The sequence below is a fragment of the Schistocerca nitens genome, chromosome 3 (genome assembly GCF_023898315.1).
Source record: "Schistocerca nitens isolate TAMUIC-IGC-003100 chromosome 3, iqSchNite1.1, whole genome shotgun sequence".
NCBI classification, from domain to species: Eukaryota; Metazoa; Arthropoda; class Insecta; order Orthoptera; family Acrididae; genus Schistocerca; species Schistocerca nitens.
In genome coordinates, this window is record NC_064616.1 from 518,497,410 (window position 1) to 518,516,714 (window position 19,305).

The 19,305-nt window shown below is 37.8% G+C and overlaps 1 protein-coding gene across 1 annotated transcript; it reads right to left on the minus strand.

The window, feature by feature from the left end:
- Nucleotides 1-238: 238 nt before the first annotated feature.
- On the minus strand, nucleotides 239-7,263 carry LOC126248438 (uncharacterized). Its single transcript, XM_049949416.1, has 3 exons — nucleotides 6,907-7,263; nucleotides 683-1,087; nucleotides 239-566 (listed from the first exon to the last, which is right to left on the minus strand). The coding sequence occupies exons 1-3, from the start codon at nucleotides 7,039-7,041 to the stop codon at nucleotides 438-440; spliced, it is 669 nt and encodes a 222-aa protein (XP_049805373.1). The 5' UTR covers nucleotides 7,042-7,263; the 3' UTR covers nucleotides 239-437.
- Nucleotides 7,264-19,305: the final 12,042 nt, after the last annotated feature.

Here is a 19,305-nt window from a genome sequence, read left to right on the forward strand (position 1 = left end):
GGCACATAATTACACAGTAAGCTGATAAGATCTTGGCATGTGCAGCACCTTTCTGACGACAATACCATCTACTCATTCTTTTGTCAAACACTGCATAGCTTCATTCAAACACTCATTTATAATTATCCTTCTTGGTTTTATTATAATAAAGTAACAAATAAATCTTAAGAAAATGCTGTATGGTACAGTCAATAATACAACCTGAGTAACTAACAGACAAGTAAAATATCACAGTATATTATTTTTTAAAAATAAATTTACTTGGGTATCAATTTGTCTCAGAAAATTTTCACATCAAATGAAAACAGTTTGATATTTAAGCAAATTGGCACAGTTTGTAACAATATATAACAATTCAGTTATTTGCCAATTTTGTTATAAATGCTCCCTGCTTAACATTTTAATAGTCCATGACAAAATTAGGCACAGAACATCTGCTATTTATCTTTGAGTTCATCACCGAGCTTTTTATAGTCTCTTCTAACTTCCTCCTGAAGTTTCTGCCATTTAGCCACTAGTGACGACACATCTTTCTTCTTTAGTGACAATCCTGGTGCTAATTTTGGCTAGACAGAAGATGAGAGAAATAAAAAATATTACATTTATGCATTGCAAAATATAGTGGTTTTATATGTAGTCTGCAGTTCCAGGTTAACAAACAGTAAACCAGAGTCTAATTTACCTTTTTCTTCTTTCGTACTTCTCCTATAGGCGCCTCTGACGTTTTTCCTTCAATGTGGGCAGATACTTTTTGATATGCTGTGCTACCAGTAAGACCACCAACATTGCTATTAGCACTAGAACTTGGTTCTATTGTGGCAGGGGCTATCATTGATTCCTTTTCAGTCTCACTGGCTGCACCTGTATGCTCACCCATTTGGTGTTTTTCAGACGATGTTGTAACTGCTGTTTGTTCAAGAGATGCTAGGTCTGAATAGAATGAATCAATTTCTGCATGTAGAGAAGTCTTTTCTGGTGGTTTCTCAATGACATGTGCTGCTGGAACCACAGGATCTGCTACATATGGCATTGGTCCATATTCAACAACAGCATTTAAAGGGCATATGAGAGAAAGACCACAACCATGCTGTAACACAATTATTACTATTCAGTTAATGTTATAACACAGTGTACTGCAGTAAATAATGATCACTACAGATTAGATGTTTAGATTCTAATCAACTAAAAATGCAGACACAAGAAATGTTAAAACAGAGTATCAATTGTGTAAAAAATCCAGCAAAATAAGGATTCCTTTCAGAAACTGTGGTATGTTTGTCAATATACATGTAATATACTCTAGAAGCACATGAGGAACAGTCAAATGAAAACCAAACAATCACCACAACACGATCATGGAATGGTTCCATTCAAAAGTAATCACCAGATGCATTAAGACATTTATCTTCCTGGGAGACAATTAATCTCACGCTTCAACACATGCAATACTTTACAAGAGTACAAGCTGATAAACTTGGCACTGCCACAGTATTTACTTATTCCAATCATCTACTCATCCATCTCCTCCTCCCCATTCTCACTGTCCATCCCTCTGTCTCTGTGCATCTCCTCCTCCTCCTCTTCCTCTCCTCTCTCTGCCCATCTCCTGCCCCCCCCCCCCTTCTCTGTCTGTCCGTCTCCTGTCCCTCTCCCTGTCTGCCCATCTCCTCAACCCCTATCTCTGTCCACCTCTTCCTCACTCCTTCTCTGTCCATCACCCCATTATCATCCCCATCCTCACAGTATTTCTGCAGATGCGACAAATATTGCACATACACAAATATGTCTGATCGTTTGCTATTTTACACCAAACAAATCCAGAGATGATGATAAATTTATCTGTGGTTTTCAGCCATGTGGACTAATCTTAAGTACTGAAACATGTTGACAAAATTATTGGCCCATTACAGCGTTCATTCTCATGATCTGCTTGACACAATAAACGGCACAAATAACATAAAAATTGCACTTCATGCTTTTAAAAGCATTCCAAGTCAACTAAATACATGAAATAAATACTAACAGGTCATTTTCAAACTTTTTCACATCACCTCTTCTCATCTACATCCCCACCCCTAGTGATAGTGGTGAACCTTAGTCCCACAGTATTTTTATACAAATAATAAGTCATGCAATTTAATAAATTTGTTTGACCTTGCTCTGTGTGTTCCTGAGTTATCTTTCGTCTTCTTGTGGGAACACTTCATTGGCCTTGATCAGCATGAGTCCCTGTTGACGACTAGTCTACCTCTAACCATAAGCCTGCTGATGGCTAGTCTACCTGTAGCTGTCAGCAGGGACACATCTTCTGACATTGTACTATGTGAAATGTATGTTGCTACCTACTTATTATCTCTCTTTGATGTATTTATTGCATACATAATGTTGTGGGTAGCATAATGGCTTTCTGTAGGTTAGATTGTAAAACACAGTTATGACAAAATGTCTAACTCTAAAGGTCAATGTAAACACTACTGCCTTGTACTAAGTGATCAACAGATGACAGTTTAATTTACTGACACTAGTTATCTACGTACAAATATTTGTGATCAAGATTAATGAAGTGTTCCCACAAGAAGGTTACACAACTGATAACTACTGATCATTTCCTCCAGAACTGACAGTGTCAGGTCATTGTAAAATATCATGCCTGATGTGTCAGTTTTACTGCATGAAGAATGAAAATGTAGAAAGCAATAAACTTTTTTCCTTTCATCTTCCTGTGAAGGGTGTCAACAAGAAAAGTTTTAAAAAGTTTGAAATTATGTGTAAAGTATATAACAAGGTGCTCTTATTCTAAAATTCTGGATGAATATTGTCTGGGTATTTGTGCAAGGTGCACCCCTATCCTCACCCTCAATCCTGCCCTCATCATTTTCAGATGGTTCTTACATCCATATGCCTTCTTTCCAGATACCAAGTAATGTGTGTATCAAGTTTGGTTGAAATCAATCCAGTAGTTTAGGACATGTTGAACATATGTCAGACATTTGTGTAAGATATAGAGATAACACAAAATAAAATATAGACAGGGGTAAGTGGACAATACTTCTTAAACAAGCTAAAAAGCTTTGGTCCTCTGTAAAATTACTCAATGGAATAAATCCATCTGTCCCAATTCTCATCATGTATTGCGGCACTGAAACTGAAAATGATATAATTTGGGCATTGATAATGTAGTCTGTCTTTGAAAATTGCTACACCAAAAATGATCACAAGTCATTTCCAATATCTGACCTCTGTATGGACACAAAAATGTCAGATACAGAAATAGGGAACAGCGTAACTAAAACGGAGCTTCAGTTGTCTGACAGAGGAAAGTCGGTTATATTCTATATTGAATAAGCAGAGGAACTAGTTCCCCTTCTAGTATTAGCTTATCATAGGTCACAAGAGTAACAGAGCCTGCCATGTGACTGAAAAAGGTGCAGGTCATTCCAATCTATGCGAATGGTTGCAAGATCAATGTGCAAAGGTATAAAACTGTCTCACTAATACCAATTTTTTATAGAATTATGAAATGTATATTGTGCTCATGTATGATGATTTTCCTGGAGACCAAACAACTCCTATGTCACAACCAAAACTCTTCTTGCTAGCACTGACTGTTCTATGCTTGCTCATGAGACCCTCAAATTGCAGCTGTGTGTCATGGTTTCCAGAAAGCCTTTTATACAGCTGTGAGCCATAACATAGTAAAAAAAATATGTCCATACGGAATATTTATAAGTCGTTTGATTGAACACTTCATAAAATACAGAACTTGGCATGTTGTCCTTAATGGGGAGGCTTGTCAAAAGTGTAGGTAGCATCCAGTATACCTCAAGTTAGTGTGGAAGAGCATTTTTTTAAGAATTTTAGAGAGACTTTTAAAAAAAACAGCACAAGGTGTAAAATCAGCAACTGACTTGAAACATAAATAAATATAATTTAAATTCTGTAGATGGACAAAAAGATATGATATCATTAGACTACAGAAATAGTGATCAGTCATTAGCAACAGTCACAACTTTCAAGTATCTAGGAGAGAATTTAAGGTGAAATGACCGCATATATCTCACAAAGGGGAGGGAGGTGCCAGACTCAGATTTACTGGATGGACCTTATTCAGGTGCAATGCATGGATAAAATATGTTTCTTGAATACTCTTCGTTGGTCTGGGACTGTTAAAAATTTGGATTAATGGAAGAAATTTAAAAAAAGCTGGGCAATACATCATGGATTTGATTAGTCAGTACGATAGTGGTAAAGACATGCTGAACAAACACTAGAGAGCGAGAGATGCAAGAAGAAAGTTTTCGTGAAGGGTCTTACTACCAAAATTCCCAGAGTCCATATTCCAAACTGAGTTAAGAAACATATTACTTCCTCTAACACACATCTCGCATAATGACCACAACGCTAAAATTAGGGACATTCAGGCTCTTACATAGGGGTACCAAGAGTTTTCTTCCAGTGTACCATCTGCAAAAGGAATAGAGATAAGGGGTGGGGAAATAATACTGGTACTTTACATATGCCTTACTGTGGTTTTCCCACTACATATTTACATGTAGGTGTTAATCTCCTATAGTCTTAGGGAAGACCTTGGCCCACACCGTATGATAATGACTATAATTAGAGCCAGGAATGATGGTGGTAGAGTTTAGGCTTTTCTGTACACCTGACATCTCTCATCTTTCAACAGCCGATGAGTGCTCTGATATGTAAGTCTAGGCCAGCATTAAAAGTGATTGTAATAAATTATTTGGTGAATTTTTATTTCATTTGATGCGGGTTGTCATGATTGATGGTGGTGCTAAGCAAAAAATTCTCCATAAACAAATGAGGGGTATAATTTATAGGATACACATTTTCTTCCAGCCCCAAGCAGAAAACGGAGGACCTATCACAGGTGTTGCTGGGTATCAGGAATGCACTGAAGAATCGAGTGGCATTAGCTTGAGAAAATCAATTGCAGTGAATTTAATTTATCTGTCCAGAAAGCAAATTAGTGTTCCCCACTCATGCTGAATTGCTGAATTTTGTAATGTTTCATAATCCTCATGCAAAAGTTTATGAAATTAACTGTGCTGCACAGGAACATAGACATAAAGTTTTATGTTTGCCACCATATCATTGCCAGTGGAATCCGATGGAACTCATACAGGGGCAAGTGAAAGGGTATGTTGCAGAATGAAACACAACATTTAAAATTGGTGACACAGAAAGGCTTTTGCATGAATCTCTAGACAGCAAAACCCCTTCAGCATGGGATGAATGTGTTTGGCATGCAGGATGACATGGAGAGAAAAATTTTAATTGACAATGTGCTTGATCCTATTGTCATACCTCTAAGACAACGTAAATCAGACACCAACACTGACTGCAGAGATATAGATGATGACAACTGCAGTGACTGAAAGCAATGGAAAGTAAGGAACACAAACAATATTTATGCTGTCTTCTTTGTTTTTATGGCTCTTCCACAGCTGCAGTTTTACTATAATACTAAGACATATTCTATCTCCAGCAACTGTAATAAAAGTCTTATTTAGAACAGATGCATTTTGCTTTATCCTGATGTGTCTTGAATGGACAATATTTTGGTTCCTACATTGCCAAGCCACTCAATTTCTGTCATAGTTTTGTCCATCGTTGCTGCGGGAATATCACATTCAACATTTGTGTTAAATAACCTATATTTTAGCAATTAATTGCTGTTTGTGTATGACACACACACACACACACACACACAAAGTCGTTTGATTTTTCAGCACACAGCATTTCACCGACTTACACTATACTTTAGTTTTTATGTTTTTGTGAGTCCATAATTCACTTTTGTGTACTTCGTCAGTTATGCTCTGTTCAAAGTACTTTAAAATAAAGTAAAACATGTCTTGTCTAAATAACATTTTTATTAAAGTCACGAAAGAGAGAATATCTTCCAGTATTACATATAATATTTTTGTAATATTTAAATTATTCCCTTGAGAATGTTATGCAACATGTAATGTGTGGCAGGCTGTGTCTAAGTTGGCAGTAGTACACATTGCACATGACCAGCACAGCAATTGTAAAGCACAGAAGATAATCAGAAAGTTCATAAGAAGCCAGGTGATGATGAAACATGGAGTCCAGTGCGGTAGCCATCTGTCCATACACATAAGCATTCATACTTTCATGTACGCAGATGCCCAGGGTGAAGCACAAAATGCAGCTTGCTGCACCAGTCAACATTGTGTATTTTATTCCTTTTGTTCCAATCGTATCGTAGTGGTAGTTACGTGGTGGTGGGGGCTTAACTTTCTCCACTGCCTGCTATCCCCTAATGACAAGCTTATGAAGTGTTTGGTGCCTGCACCTGTCGTTCGCAACTGAAAACACTGCAGTCACCCCCTGTGCCTTTACATTGTGTGGACCTGCATGGCCTGCCTTCGTTCATGGATTCAATTATAATCAAGGCTGCTTAGTGACAATGACATGACGTCTGAGTAGAACTGTCTGTGCTAATGACCATGTGATACACATCACCAATATCTTCCTTTCCTTATCTCTTTCTCTCACTATAGATCCTTCACCTCCCCCTGTACTATTTTTTCTGCATTTCCTCTTCTACCATTCTGTTTCCTAAATAAGTCTTATTTACTGTTTTTACGTCTATGAAGATACATCGCAACTGACCACAGGAAGAGGCAATGAGCACCATATGGGTACCTGGAACATATGATACTTACTGGGCTTTTGAAAAGGGAAGAAGGGAGGAAGGTAAGGGTGTAATATTTCATCAGCGACTGAGGATGAAATCATTCATTCATTCACATCCCCCCCTGCCCCCCCCCCCCCCCACGCCCCCCACCCGCACGCACACAAAATATTTTTAAAAAACCTTTCAAAAAAGTACTGGTTTACAAATAATCTTACCATATAGGCACTATCATCTGCATACAGTTCAGCATGTGATAGTACAGTTGAGCTACTGCGTGATTCATCATCTTCTATCATCTCTTCACCATCAATGTCTGTATAATCTTCAGTTGTGGGATCATAACCTGGCATGATATGGGCAGACTGTACATAAGAAGTAGAAACAGATATACATGGTGGTGGAGGAGGAGGAGGTGGTGGTGGTGGAGGCGATGAAATAGAAGGAGGGGGAGGTGTCGGTGGCAATGGTGGTGGTGCAGATGCTGGGGGTGGTGGTGATGCTGGGGGTGGTGGTGGTGGTGGGGGTGGTGGTGGTGGCGATGGTGGAGGAGGAGGAGGAGAAGTAGGTGGTGGGGGTGGAGGAGGTGGTGGGGGAGGGGGAGGAGGAGGGGGAGGGGGACCAGCAATAATATATGGGAGCTCTGGATGATCAACTCCAGGTGGTAAAGGCTGAACCCTACCATCTCCTTTCATCACATCTGTTCGATGATCAGGTACTGATGACTGCACAGCAGTGGATGAATTCTCTGCAGGAAGTGGTGCTTGGGTATGTGAAACATGGAGTGGAGCAGAATCTGACAACTTATCACTGTCATCCGAAATGCCATCTGCAAATAAATACAAAAACAAATAAAGTTGTAATTGAATTATTCTCTCATTACTACAATAAATGGTAAATTAATAAGTATAATACTGACTTTATTCTGCTCTGAAGCATTATCACTCTAGTGAAATAATAAAAAAGCATACAAAAATGTATATTAGGAATACCGGCATAATGGAACAACAATACTTAAAAATAACACATGCACACAATACAATTCAGAAAAGCAATGAATTCATAGGAAACAAATTTAAAGTTGAACAGATCATCGAAAAAACCTACATCGCAAATATTACTGACATAATGGTTCATATATTACACATGGCATGTGACTGTGCCAGCTTCAATTTCCTTCTTTGTCACTCAAACTGCTCTCCAAGCATTTCTTTTATGTGTACAACGTTACATTAGAAGTGAACTTCTTGATTCATAGCGTTAACAGGCTAAGGAAATGAATCACCTTTCACCTGGCACAATGAACTCAATCTATCGTCTACCCCAAAGCCAGCTTTAGAGCAGAATCATAATCGTGTCAGGAAAATAAAGGAAAATCTCTGCTAACTTATGTAGGGGAGGACACAGTAAAGGCGTTTGGACTAATAAACATGAATAAAGTCGCAAAACATCAGTAAGCTCTGATTATGTTTCAAAATAATTATTTATGATGTTTATGAATAACAATGTAACTGAAATACTGATGCATGGGAATAAACTAATTTACAGCTGCCTTTGAAAAGTACATAAATTAGCTTTCTTAGTAAGGGCTTTTAACTCAACTGTGAATCTTTATCAAGAGATCTTTTACAAACATTACCAACATAATGCAAAGAAATGCACTAGATAATATACTAATCTACAGCTTTATGTATTTACTTTCAATCTTGTTTTCAGTTTTTATGTTGCTTGTGTGTAATAAAATACATCACTCAATATCAGCACTTAGGATAGGAAAATGAAACCAAATTTCAGTGACAATTTAAAGCCATTTTCAGCACTATTAACATGAAATCTTTAACAGTATGTACCTAATGACTGACACAAGGAACATAAAGCTGTAAATAATAGCAAAATCACACAGTTTTCTTCTCAAGAGAGAACCATGTATTACCTTTATGATGTTCATATATTTGTTTGGACACAGATGCACGCTGAGAGAGTTGCTTCTTCTTCTGATCACATCCTTTATGAGAAGAGTCTGGTCGTTTATTATTTTTATTTTCTTGAGTTGAACATGGTAAACCAGGCTGCTCCACAAGTTCCTCACTGGCATCCATTGAATCGTCTTCCATTGCGCCACTATCACCCAAATAAGGATATTCCCACTGAACTTCACCAGTCTCAGAATTGTAATAATAATATCTCTTCCACCCCCTAGATGCACCAGATGAGCGCAGCAAAAAGGAAAGAAACAAACAAAGAAAGAAATGATACAACTGAAATAACATTCAAATATTTGAGAATGATTTTAATAAAATCACTACAGTTATGAAGCACCATACATTATTACACTAGACATATTATCAGCTTTCAGAAATTAGGGGCATTACACTGATTCATTCCATTACTCTTACAGTAATTCTCTGTGGCAGCACAAATCATACATGTGCTTTTATAATAACACAATAATGATCATAATAATAAAACATTTTCATAACATATTTTTTTCTGTAACAGAAGTTAATTCCACTTCCTACATTTAAGATACAAGAGGATAACAAATATAGTTTTACAGAACTGGAATTAATTACTCATAAATCATTGTGGTATACACTGCTCATTATTTGAAGATCAATGGTTGAACATTTGTTGCAAGTAAAGATAAATAATAAGTGGTAGCTGGAGCACATACCAACTTTTATCAGACATTTTAGTTTAAAACTGACAAAACTGCATCAAAATTCATTCACATATCATTTAGGTACACCAGTACCTAAGTGATGTTAATAATTTCCATGAAAAGCTTTTTATATGACAGTATCTAATAGCATAATCACTTAAAATTTAAATAGTCTACCTACACAAATATAATAAAACTGTTGCTTCATGTCACTTCATTACATATTGTCTGGAGTTTAAAGGGGAGAGAAATTACTTCATAAACTCATCAACACCACAATTATCTGCCAACAATGCACAATGAACAAACAAAATGCTGGCATATTTGTAGAACAGCAGATTTGTGGTGAATGTTAGTCTTGAAAACCTTATTGATAATACTGTTTAATTTATTTATTGCCTCACCCTTATGACTGATAGCTTTTAATTATATATCAGTCTACAGATGTTGGAAGACAATAAATAATCAGCCACAGGAATGAATTTCCAGAATTATTATTACATGATGTTATTTCGGTTGTTGCGTGTCAGAATATAGTTTTAAATAAGTTTTCATGTCCACGAAATTATCTCACTAACAACCCAGAATATTTGGCATACCTCTTTGGCAGAGAGTTTTGAAACATATTATTTTCTTCTCGGCATGCATCATGGGGTGTTATTCCATTATTATTAAAGACTGAGAGTTGTACAATAATAGTGATTCAATTGACACTCGATGTACTTAAAAATCATCTAACAAATTTTTCTTCTTTCTTTTCCTGCTCATAACTGCTTCACCCAATATGTATGACGACCACTGTTACATTTATCTTTTGGCACACGGTTTAAGTTTTTGATTTAGTTCCTCTAATGATATATGAAGTGCATCAGCAAAATGGTGGTCCATTGGCAATGAAATGTATACCTTGAGGCTGTGTGTCATGATAGTAAAAACTACAACATCCCTTTGATTTTTTTCACTTTTATTCTACTCAATGTTCCTTCTCATCAGACCTCAAAGTGAAATTCAGTATGTCAGCAGTCTCAGACTCATTACAATTAAATATTTTTTAAATCAATATCTTCATCTACATATATAATCTGCAAGCCACTGTATGGTGCAGGGTGGAGGGTACCTTGTACTACTACTAGTCATTTCCTTTCCTCCTCCACTAGCAAATGGAGTGAGGGAAGAATGACTGTCTATATGCCTCCGTATGAGCCTTAACTTCTCTTGTATCTTCATGGCCCTTTTGTGAAATAAAAATTGGTGACAGTAGAATCATTCTGCAGTCAACTTCAAATGCCTGTTCCCTAATTTTTTCAATGTTGTCTACCTAGTAGCCTGCCTCTGATATGCTTCAATGTTTCCCTTTAATCTGACCTTGTGGAGATTCCAAAATACTTGAGCATTACTCAAGAATGGGTTGTACTAGTGTGCTATATGGAGTCTTCGTTACAGATGAACCACACTTCCCTAAAATACTCCCAATAAACTTAAGTCAACCATTCATCTTCTCTACTGCTGTCCTTGTGTGCCATTCCTTTTCATATTGCTTTGCAATATTATATCTAATTATTTAATCGATGTGACTGTGTCAAACAGCATACTATTAATGCTGTATTTTGAACATTTGAGGATTGTTTTTCCAACTTGTACCCATTAACTTACATTTTTATACATTTACAGCAAGCTGTCATTCATCATAAAAATTAGAAATTTTGTCTAAGACATCTTGTATCCTCCTGGAGTTACTCAATGATGACATCATCTTGGAACCCACAGCACTACACCAAACAGCCACAGATTGCTCCTCATCCTGTCCATCACATCATTAATGTATATAGAAAATAAGAGCAGTCTTTTCACATTTCTCTGGGGCACTCCTGATGAAACCCCTGTCTTTCATGAAGACTCCTCAACAATGGCAACATACTGGGTTCTACAATGACGGAACAAAAAATTGCAACACCAAGGAGGAGTTGTGTGACATAAACAAAAGCTGGTAGGTATGGTTCCACATCTGAAAGATGACGTCTATTCAAATTTCGCACCTGTCACATAAGAGTGGTGCTAGTAGTGGCAGTAGGAGGAGGCAAATCAGGTTTGCCTTAAATACATGTTGTAACAGTCATGAGCATTAGTTTCCCTTGAGATGAGACGTGATGAGTCGATGTTAGCCAAAAATGCCTCTAAGGTGACAAAGATGTCACCATCAACACCTCACTGAGTTTGAATGAGGTCGTGTAATAGCACTATGAGAAGCTGGATGTTCCTTCTGAGATACTGCAGAAAGGCTTGGAAGGAATGTAGCCACTGTACATGATTGTTGGCAACGGTAGTCATGGGAATGTATGGTCACAGGAAGACGAGGCTCCGGATGGCAATGTGGCACTACAGAGAGGGAAGACCATCGTGTTTGGTGTGTGGCTCTGGCTCATTATATCCCATCTCCAGCAGCAATTTGAGCAGCAGTTGGCATCACAGTGATACAATGAACTGTTGCAACTCAGTTACTTCAGGGACAGCTCTGAGCCAGATGTCCTGTAGCATGCACTCCACTGACCTCGAACCACCGCCATTTGCAATTCAGTCATATCAAGTGAGAGCTCATTGGAGGGCAGGGTGGAGGTCTGTTGCATCTTCTGATAAAAGTTGGTTCTGCCTCGGTACCTTGATGGTCATGTTTTGGTTTGGAGGCCAGTTGAGGGCCTGCGACCAACCTGTCTGAGTGCTAGACACACACCTACACCTTGAGTTATGGTCTGGACCTGAGATTTCATATGACAGCAGGAGCACTCTTGTGGTTATTCCAGGCACCCTGACTGCAAATTCGTATGTCAATCTCGTGACTCAACCTGTTGCACTGCCATTCGTGAACAGCATTTCAGCAGGTGTTTTCCAACTGGATAATGCTTGCCCATATCCCGTGGTTGAAATCCAACTTGCTCTGCAGAGTGTTGACATATTGCCTTGACCTGCTCAATCACCAGATCTGTTTCCATTGAGCACATATGGGACATCATCATATGCAACTCCAGTGACATCTACAATCAGCATTAACCGTCCGTGTATTGACAGACCAGTTGCAACAGGCATGGAACTCCATCCCACGAACTGACATCCAGAACCTGTACGATACCAATGCATTCACATTTTCATGCTTGCACTCAACATTCTGACAGTTACATTGGTTATTAATGTACCACCATTTTCACATTTGCAATAGCTTATCTCGTGCTAACCTTTGATCTTGCAATGTTAATTGCTTTAACATGTTACCTAGACAAATGTATTCCCAAAAGTTTAGTACCCTACATTAATTATTTTTTGGTGTTGCGATTCTTTTCCCATCAGTGTATTACATAAGAAGTCTTCAGGCCACTAACAAATCTGTACCTGTATTAACAGTCTGCAGTGGGGGCACATTTCCGGAAAACTAAACATATGGCTTCTGCCTGTTGCCCTTCATCCATTGTTCACAAGGTATCAGGCAGAGAACAGGACAAGCAGAGTTTTGCATGAGTGATGCTTTCTAAATCCATACTGATTTGTGTACAGAAGCTTCTGTACCTCACGGAAATTTATTGTATGTGAAATGAGAACACTTTCAAGAATTCTGCAGCTATCGAATGTTAAGGATATTGATCTGTAATTTTGTGGGTCCGTTCCTGTATCCTTCCTATATACAAGAGTCAATCACATTTTTTTCCAGTGCCTTGGTCCTCTGCACTGGGCGAAAGATTTGCGAAAAATGTGAGCTAAGTAAGAGACCAATGTTGTAGGGTACTCTCTACAAAACGAAGTACGTATTCTATCTGGACCTGGTGATTTATTTGTTTTTTTACTCTTTCATTTGCTTCTCTATGCCATGTTTTACCATTACTATAACCTTCACATGGGTGTCTGTGTGATGGTGTGTGTATGTATGACCCTCTTGCATGAATGATTTCTTAAATGCAGAATTTAAAACTTCAACATTCCAATTTTCTGTATTCTATTGCTACAGAAAACTGGTCAACAACTGCTTGGACATAAGCCTTCAACCTGCTAGCAGTTTTATAAAAGACTAGAATCTTCTCTGTTTATTGGCAAGATCTTTTGCTAAGGTATGGCGGTGGTAGTTGTATGTTTCATACATCAATCTCTTCACAGAAGCACAAATTTCTGCTAACTTTTCCCTGTCATCATTTGTGTGATCTTTTTCTAACTGAGAATGCAACAGTCTCTTCATCCTCAACATTTCCTGAATATTGTTACTAAAGCACAGCCATGAATGGCTTAGAACCCCCCTCCCCCTTTTCATTTTTTTTCCAAAGTGCCCCTCTTTGTCATATATAACTAACTTCAATACTGTACCCTACAATCTGTTGCAGGTGAATTGAATTTCAGTAGTCCATTTTCTTCTCTGCATGCCCAAATGGAAATTAAATACTATTTTTAATCTTTTAATAGGGACACCACTTCATCACTGCTTGGAATGTGTTAAAAAGAATGACAAAAAATCATGTCTAATTTTTTTCATAAATGGATTATGATTACAATTGGCACTGTAATTCTTTTACTGGTGAAACTCTGTATTTACATTCTAGGCAAACTTCTGTGATCACAGAAAGGTTCAAATGGCTCTAAGCACTATGGGACTTAACATATGAAGTCATCAGTCCTCTAGACTTAGAACTACTTAAACCTAACTAACCTAAGGACATCTCACACAACCAGGCCCGAGGCCAGGATTCGAACCTGTGATTGTAGCAGCAGTGCGGTTCTGGACTCAAGCACCTACAACCGCTCGGCCACAGCGGCCGGCTCACAGAAAGGGCTACAGACAGTTTCAGTAATTTTTCATACATCATTTTCATCACCATTAACATAATTGTGACCTTCGAGATAGTTGTCATTTCTTAGGTTCAACTTCAATATCTTTGATGGAGTAATAAAGCAAATCCTAATTTTCCACATCAAGCTACTAAGTGGATAAAAAAACATGACATATCACATTTCAATCACAAATGAAATAATAAGTGATAAGCACACAGGGACTTATTTAAGACCATCTGTAAGACTACATGTTTGATAATTAAATTGCTTTCAGAGGTACATGCTGGGCAACACAAAACTGCTCCAGAAAATATTTATAAGACTGATGCAGAACTGACCCTCCTAATGAACAGAGAAAATGCTGAAAACCATAATTTTGTAGCTCCAATTTTCTTCTGTTACACCTGCACATGTTCACCTCCTGCATGCTCTGTCCCTAGTAATTTGCAGTGTCATTATATTTGAGTGAGAGAGGGATGCAGATGTGTTTCGTGAACAGCTGAATGCAACACAAAATAGTGTTCACTATAAAACAGTGCACGTTCCTTGTCAAGTGATATGTGAAGTACAATTTGTGGAAAACGTATGCGGAACTATTTGAATCAACTTTGATCTGGAAATATTCAGGCAAAACATCCAGCAAAGTCGGCAATGCAAAACTTAATGGCAAATAAAATGCGTAAATGTCTGAAAAGAGTATGAATAGCAGAAAAAATTGTTCAAGCAATTTTATTTTGCCCATCCTTTATATAAATTACCATATAATTGAATTTTGGTGCAGTTTTCTCTCTACCAACATAATATAATTCCTCAGACTATAGCTGGAACATATAAAAAGGCAGAGACAGTTTTCTGCAGAGGAAATCAAAATTTTCATATCAAAAGCTACTGACAAAAATCAGAACCAAGGTTATGCAGTATCATGGCAAGATGTCTTATGAAAGAGAAAATCCTTATTAAGCCTTGTGAATGTCACTGACTTTGTTGCGCCTTCCTCTACAGAACTAAAACATGAAATTTTTGTTCTACATACTGTAAATGTAATGTTTATATACTAGGTTGCACCTGGCCTACTTGTGATTTCCACTGTCAATGACAATTGAATTAAATCTTTAGAATTTATATGTATTCCCACTGAAATTCTGAAATAGAAGCCTACATTTTCTACTTCATTTATTTTTTTTAGTAAGAAAATTCAAAATTATCCCCTTTCCATAACTAAGAATGAGACTTAAGCTACCTTAAATAACTCTCACATTATCTATTCTATAAATAAATGACAATAACTGCATTCCAACCATGGTCTCAATTACATTTACACAATTCTTTCAAATATCATTTACAGTAAAAAAACGCATAGGATGAAGAAACAGGCTACTAGAAGTGAGGAGGAGCAGGAGAAGGAAGGCAGAGGAGATAGTGGTTGTGGTTGTTACACTTCTCTGAACAATTCACTGCAAAGTGTGACTTTTATATTTAATAAGAAAAACTGAAAACACTGAAAAATAAATAAAGCCCGGCTTTCACATCAATAGTGTGTACTGATGCAATTGAAACTCTCAAGGCCACTTTTTTTTATAAGAGCATTGCTCCATCCCTTCAGTCTGAAACACAAATATCTGTCATTGTGCAGCAAACAATATGTTGACACATGTACACAGCAGGAACTTCTAATAACTTACCACAAGCAGTTGTACATACTTTATCCAAAATTTGTAAAATAGTTCTGGAAATAACAATATAATAATGACAAGCACAAACAAAGAAGGAGTGGATTGAATTGGTAGAACATGTATTTAAAACTGTATTCAATGCAGGTGGACAGGGGAGGCTCATCAGTGGTATGGTGTTCAAAACTATCAGACACATTCAAAAGAAGAAGAGCAAGTACTGTAATCAGAATCTAGGGTCCAGATAAACACAAAATGTTCAACATGTAGAGAGAGAGAGAGAGAGAGAGAGAGAGAGAGAGAGAGAGAGAGAGAGACCACATGTTTATGTTTGTTGCAGTTTTTCTAACACTAACTGGAGAACACGGTAACAATATCAATTAATTATAGACAATGAGTTCTTGAATGTGCACTAAAAGACATGAATGTTTGGGTTTAGAAGACATTTGGACTGCAATCTGAGCATTGCATTCACCCTGCAGTAACAATCCGAAGTTGGTATGAACAATTTTATAACAGAGACTACATCAGTCATCAAGGAGGAGGCCAAATGAAAGTGAATATACTGTTGAAAAATTTGTTGAAATTTCTTCTGAGACCTGAATAAGTTAGTGTGAGGAACCAGCCAATAGTTGCAGTTACCACTATAAACAACGATGAGTATTTCTTAGAAGTGACTGCAGTGGACCCCACTGTGCAAACTGCAGTGTAATGATCTCAATAAGAAGCAGACACTTAGAAAGTTATGGCCTTTAATGATCAGGATAAGCCTTTGCTAAAACAAATGATTATGAGCAATGAAGCTATAAATATTTGCCAAAACTAATCTTTTTACATACCTGTTTTTATATGAAACGACTCGCATAAAGCATGTAATGTTGTCTGCGTTGATACAAAATGCTGTCGAGGTCCAAAATTAATATAAATGTAAAGGCACCATAGGTAGTGTTAATGGATCAGGGATTAAAAATGGCAACTTTCGTGAAAATTGTGAACATTGTGTGTATCAAGTGTTGCTAGTTTTCTATGATGAAGTCTAAAGAATGCAGTCTGCCATAACTGACTGCTTGGGAGAATATTTATACTTGAACGTTTTACTTATACGTGAGAATTTAGTTGATATAAGAATATAATGGAAGTGAACTTTAGTATCTGTCTGTAGACAAATTCACAGGCATTCAATTGAGGAATATGAAGTCATGGGAATGCAGACAACTAAAGGAATATAAGTGATTATGAAATTTCTCAAGGAAGTTTATAGTTCAGCACCACATCAACACTCAAACTGAACAGTGGTCAGGGAGAATTTCTGCCATGGCATTTTTCAATTGAGCTCATGTCTTATGGATTATGTCATGAAGGGAAACCAATGAAGACCTAAATGTGGATGGCCTGCTGGAGTTTTGAATACTATTCTTTCCAAATGCATCAGAGAATCCTTATCAGTAAGTTGAAACAATAATGCATTTGATTTTTGATTCACAATGTCTAGTTTACAAACTGAATGATTCTTTCATCAAACTGTTAATGCTGGGAGGTATGTTTAGAAACTTTTTACTCCATCTGTGGGTGAAACGATGAAGGTTGAATAATTGTACAGTCAGTTTCAGGAAAATGGAGCAAAAACAAAGAGCTCGCATCCAACCTTGGCACAAGTTTGTTGGGTATTTGATGATGAGAGTAAAGTCATCAATTGCACTAAAATTTTTAGGATATCACTTGTGATTATTTTCACCATCTTCTGCAAAGATAAATTTTCCTGATCATTAACTAAAGTCTACTAAAAATAAAATGACTAGTTAGTTGAAAGTTCACATTTTGGAACTTAGTTCCTCTTGCCACAGCTCCTAGTGTCACATATGAATTGTTGTCAACGTGCCACAAAAAAGCTGAAGTTCATTTGCAGTTTTCAAGGACACTATCTGATCACAAGTATCTGGACCCTTCCTTCCTCAAGAGGAGAAACCAGGGAAAATAGTAATGTCCTATGTGGGGCCTGGGGCGAAGTTGACATTCTAACTCATCCCAAAGATGTTCCATTGCAGTCACGTCAGGACTCTGGGTGAGCCAGCCCATTTCAGGAATGTTATTGTCCACAAACCTTTGCCTCAGAGATGCTACTTTAAGAGAAGGTGTACTGTCATGCTGATAAAACAATCATCATCTCTAAACTGTTCCTCTACTATATGCAATATACAATGCTGTAAAATGTGTTCATATCCTTCCACATTTAGCATTTTCTTACGTGCAATAAGGGGCCCACCCCCATACAGTAACACCACCTCCTCTGTACTTTACTGTAGATACTACACATGATGGCAGGCTAACTTTCCCCATGCATTCACCAAACCCAAACTCTGTCACTGAATTGCCACAGGGTATAACACAATCTGTCACTCTAAATCACTCATTTCCAGTTATCCACTGTCCAGTGGTGTTACTCTTTACATCAAATCAAGCATCACTTAGAACTCACAACAGAAATGTGTAGTTTATGAGGAGTTGCTCAATGATTGTACCCCACTCTTTTTAACTTCCTAAGCTATTTGGACTGCTGGTAGCACATTTGGAACTAACGTGTCATTCCTTCTGTTGATTTCATGCAATTTTTTACGACCACTCTCTGTAATGCTTGACAGTCCCTGACTGTCAGTCTGTGGGGTATGTCTGGATTTGGTTTAGCTTTGGTGGTTCTTTCACATTTCCACTTCACATTCACCAACAGCTGATGTGCGCAGATGTAGAAGGGTTGAAATGTTCCTCATGGATTTGTTACTTGGGTGATATCCAATGACTGGCCCACACCCAAAGTCACTGAGCTTTCCTGACCGACCCATTCTGCTGTTACTGTTTCTCTACTGATAACACAATATTCCCCACTGTGGTATCCGCCACCACTCAGCCACGCAGACGTCAACATGTGCAAAGCGCAGCCCGCCGTGCAGCTGCAAAGATAACACACATGGACCGGGCACATATATTCACCGAGTGCCCGTGTAGTCCATTTGAAGATTACCACTAGAAGGCTGGTGTCGTGAGATGGAAACAAGTCCCCACTCGGCCCCTGACACCACCACACGCTGAATTCCCGGACTACCAGAACGGTTTCGCTCATACTTGTGACTAGTGACTGCACATACTAGGAACCCTGTGAAACTTAGGACACTGTTTCAACTATCTTGGATGTGAACTGGAGTGCTCTGAACTTGTGTAATTGCTATGGATTATGATGTGCTATTGTGAACCAGTATCACTATGAATAAATCTTTTATGTCTTTTGGATGTTATTGTGTTATTCTGATATAACAGCCACCTTCTTTTATACTAGTGAGTCCAACACTTGTGACATATAGTGGCCAGTACCACATTACATCAGGATACTTTTGATCGAATAGTGTACTGTGGGGTACAAGAGACACTGCAGTCGATTTAATGGCCGCTGTTTGAGTAGGGATGGGGATACTCGTGTGGAGGGGGTATCG

Excerpts from the sequence above, each read along its gene's own strand:
- LOC126248438 (XM_049949416.1), bottom strand. The coding sequence starts at position 7,041 with ATGCCAGGTTATGATCCCACAACTGAAGATTATACAGACATTGATGGT. Across the intron at positions 1,088-6,906 it reads CAGATGATAGTGCCTATATG|CATGGTTGTGGTCTTTCTCT; the intron begins GTAAGATTATTT and ends ATTGTGTTACAG. Across the intron at positions 567-682 it reads AAGTACGAAAGAAGAAAAAG|CCAAAATTAGCACCAGGATT; the intron begins GTAAATTAGACT and ends TCTTCTGTCTAG.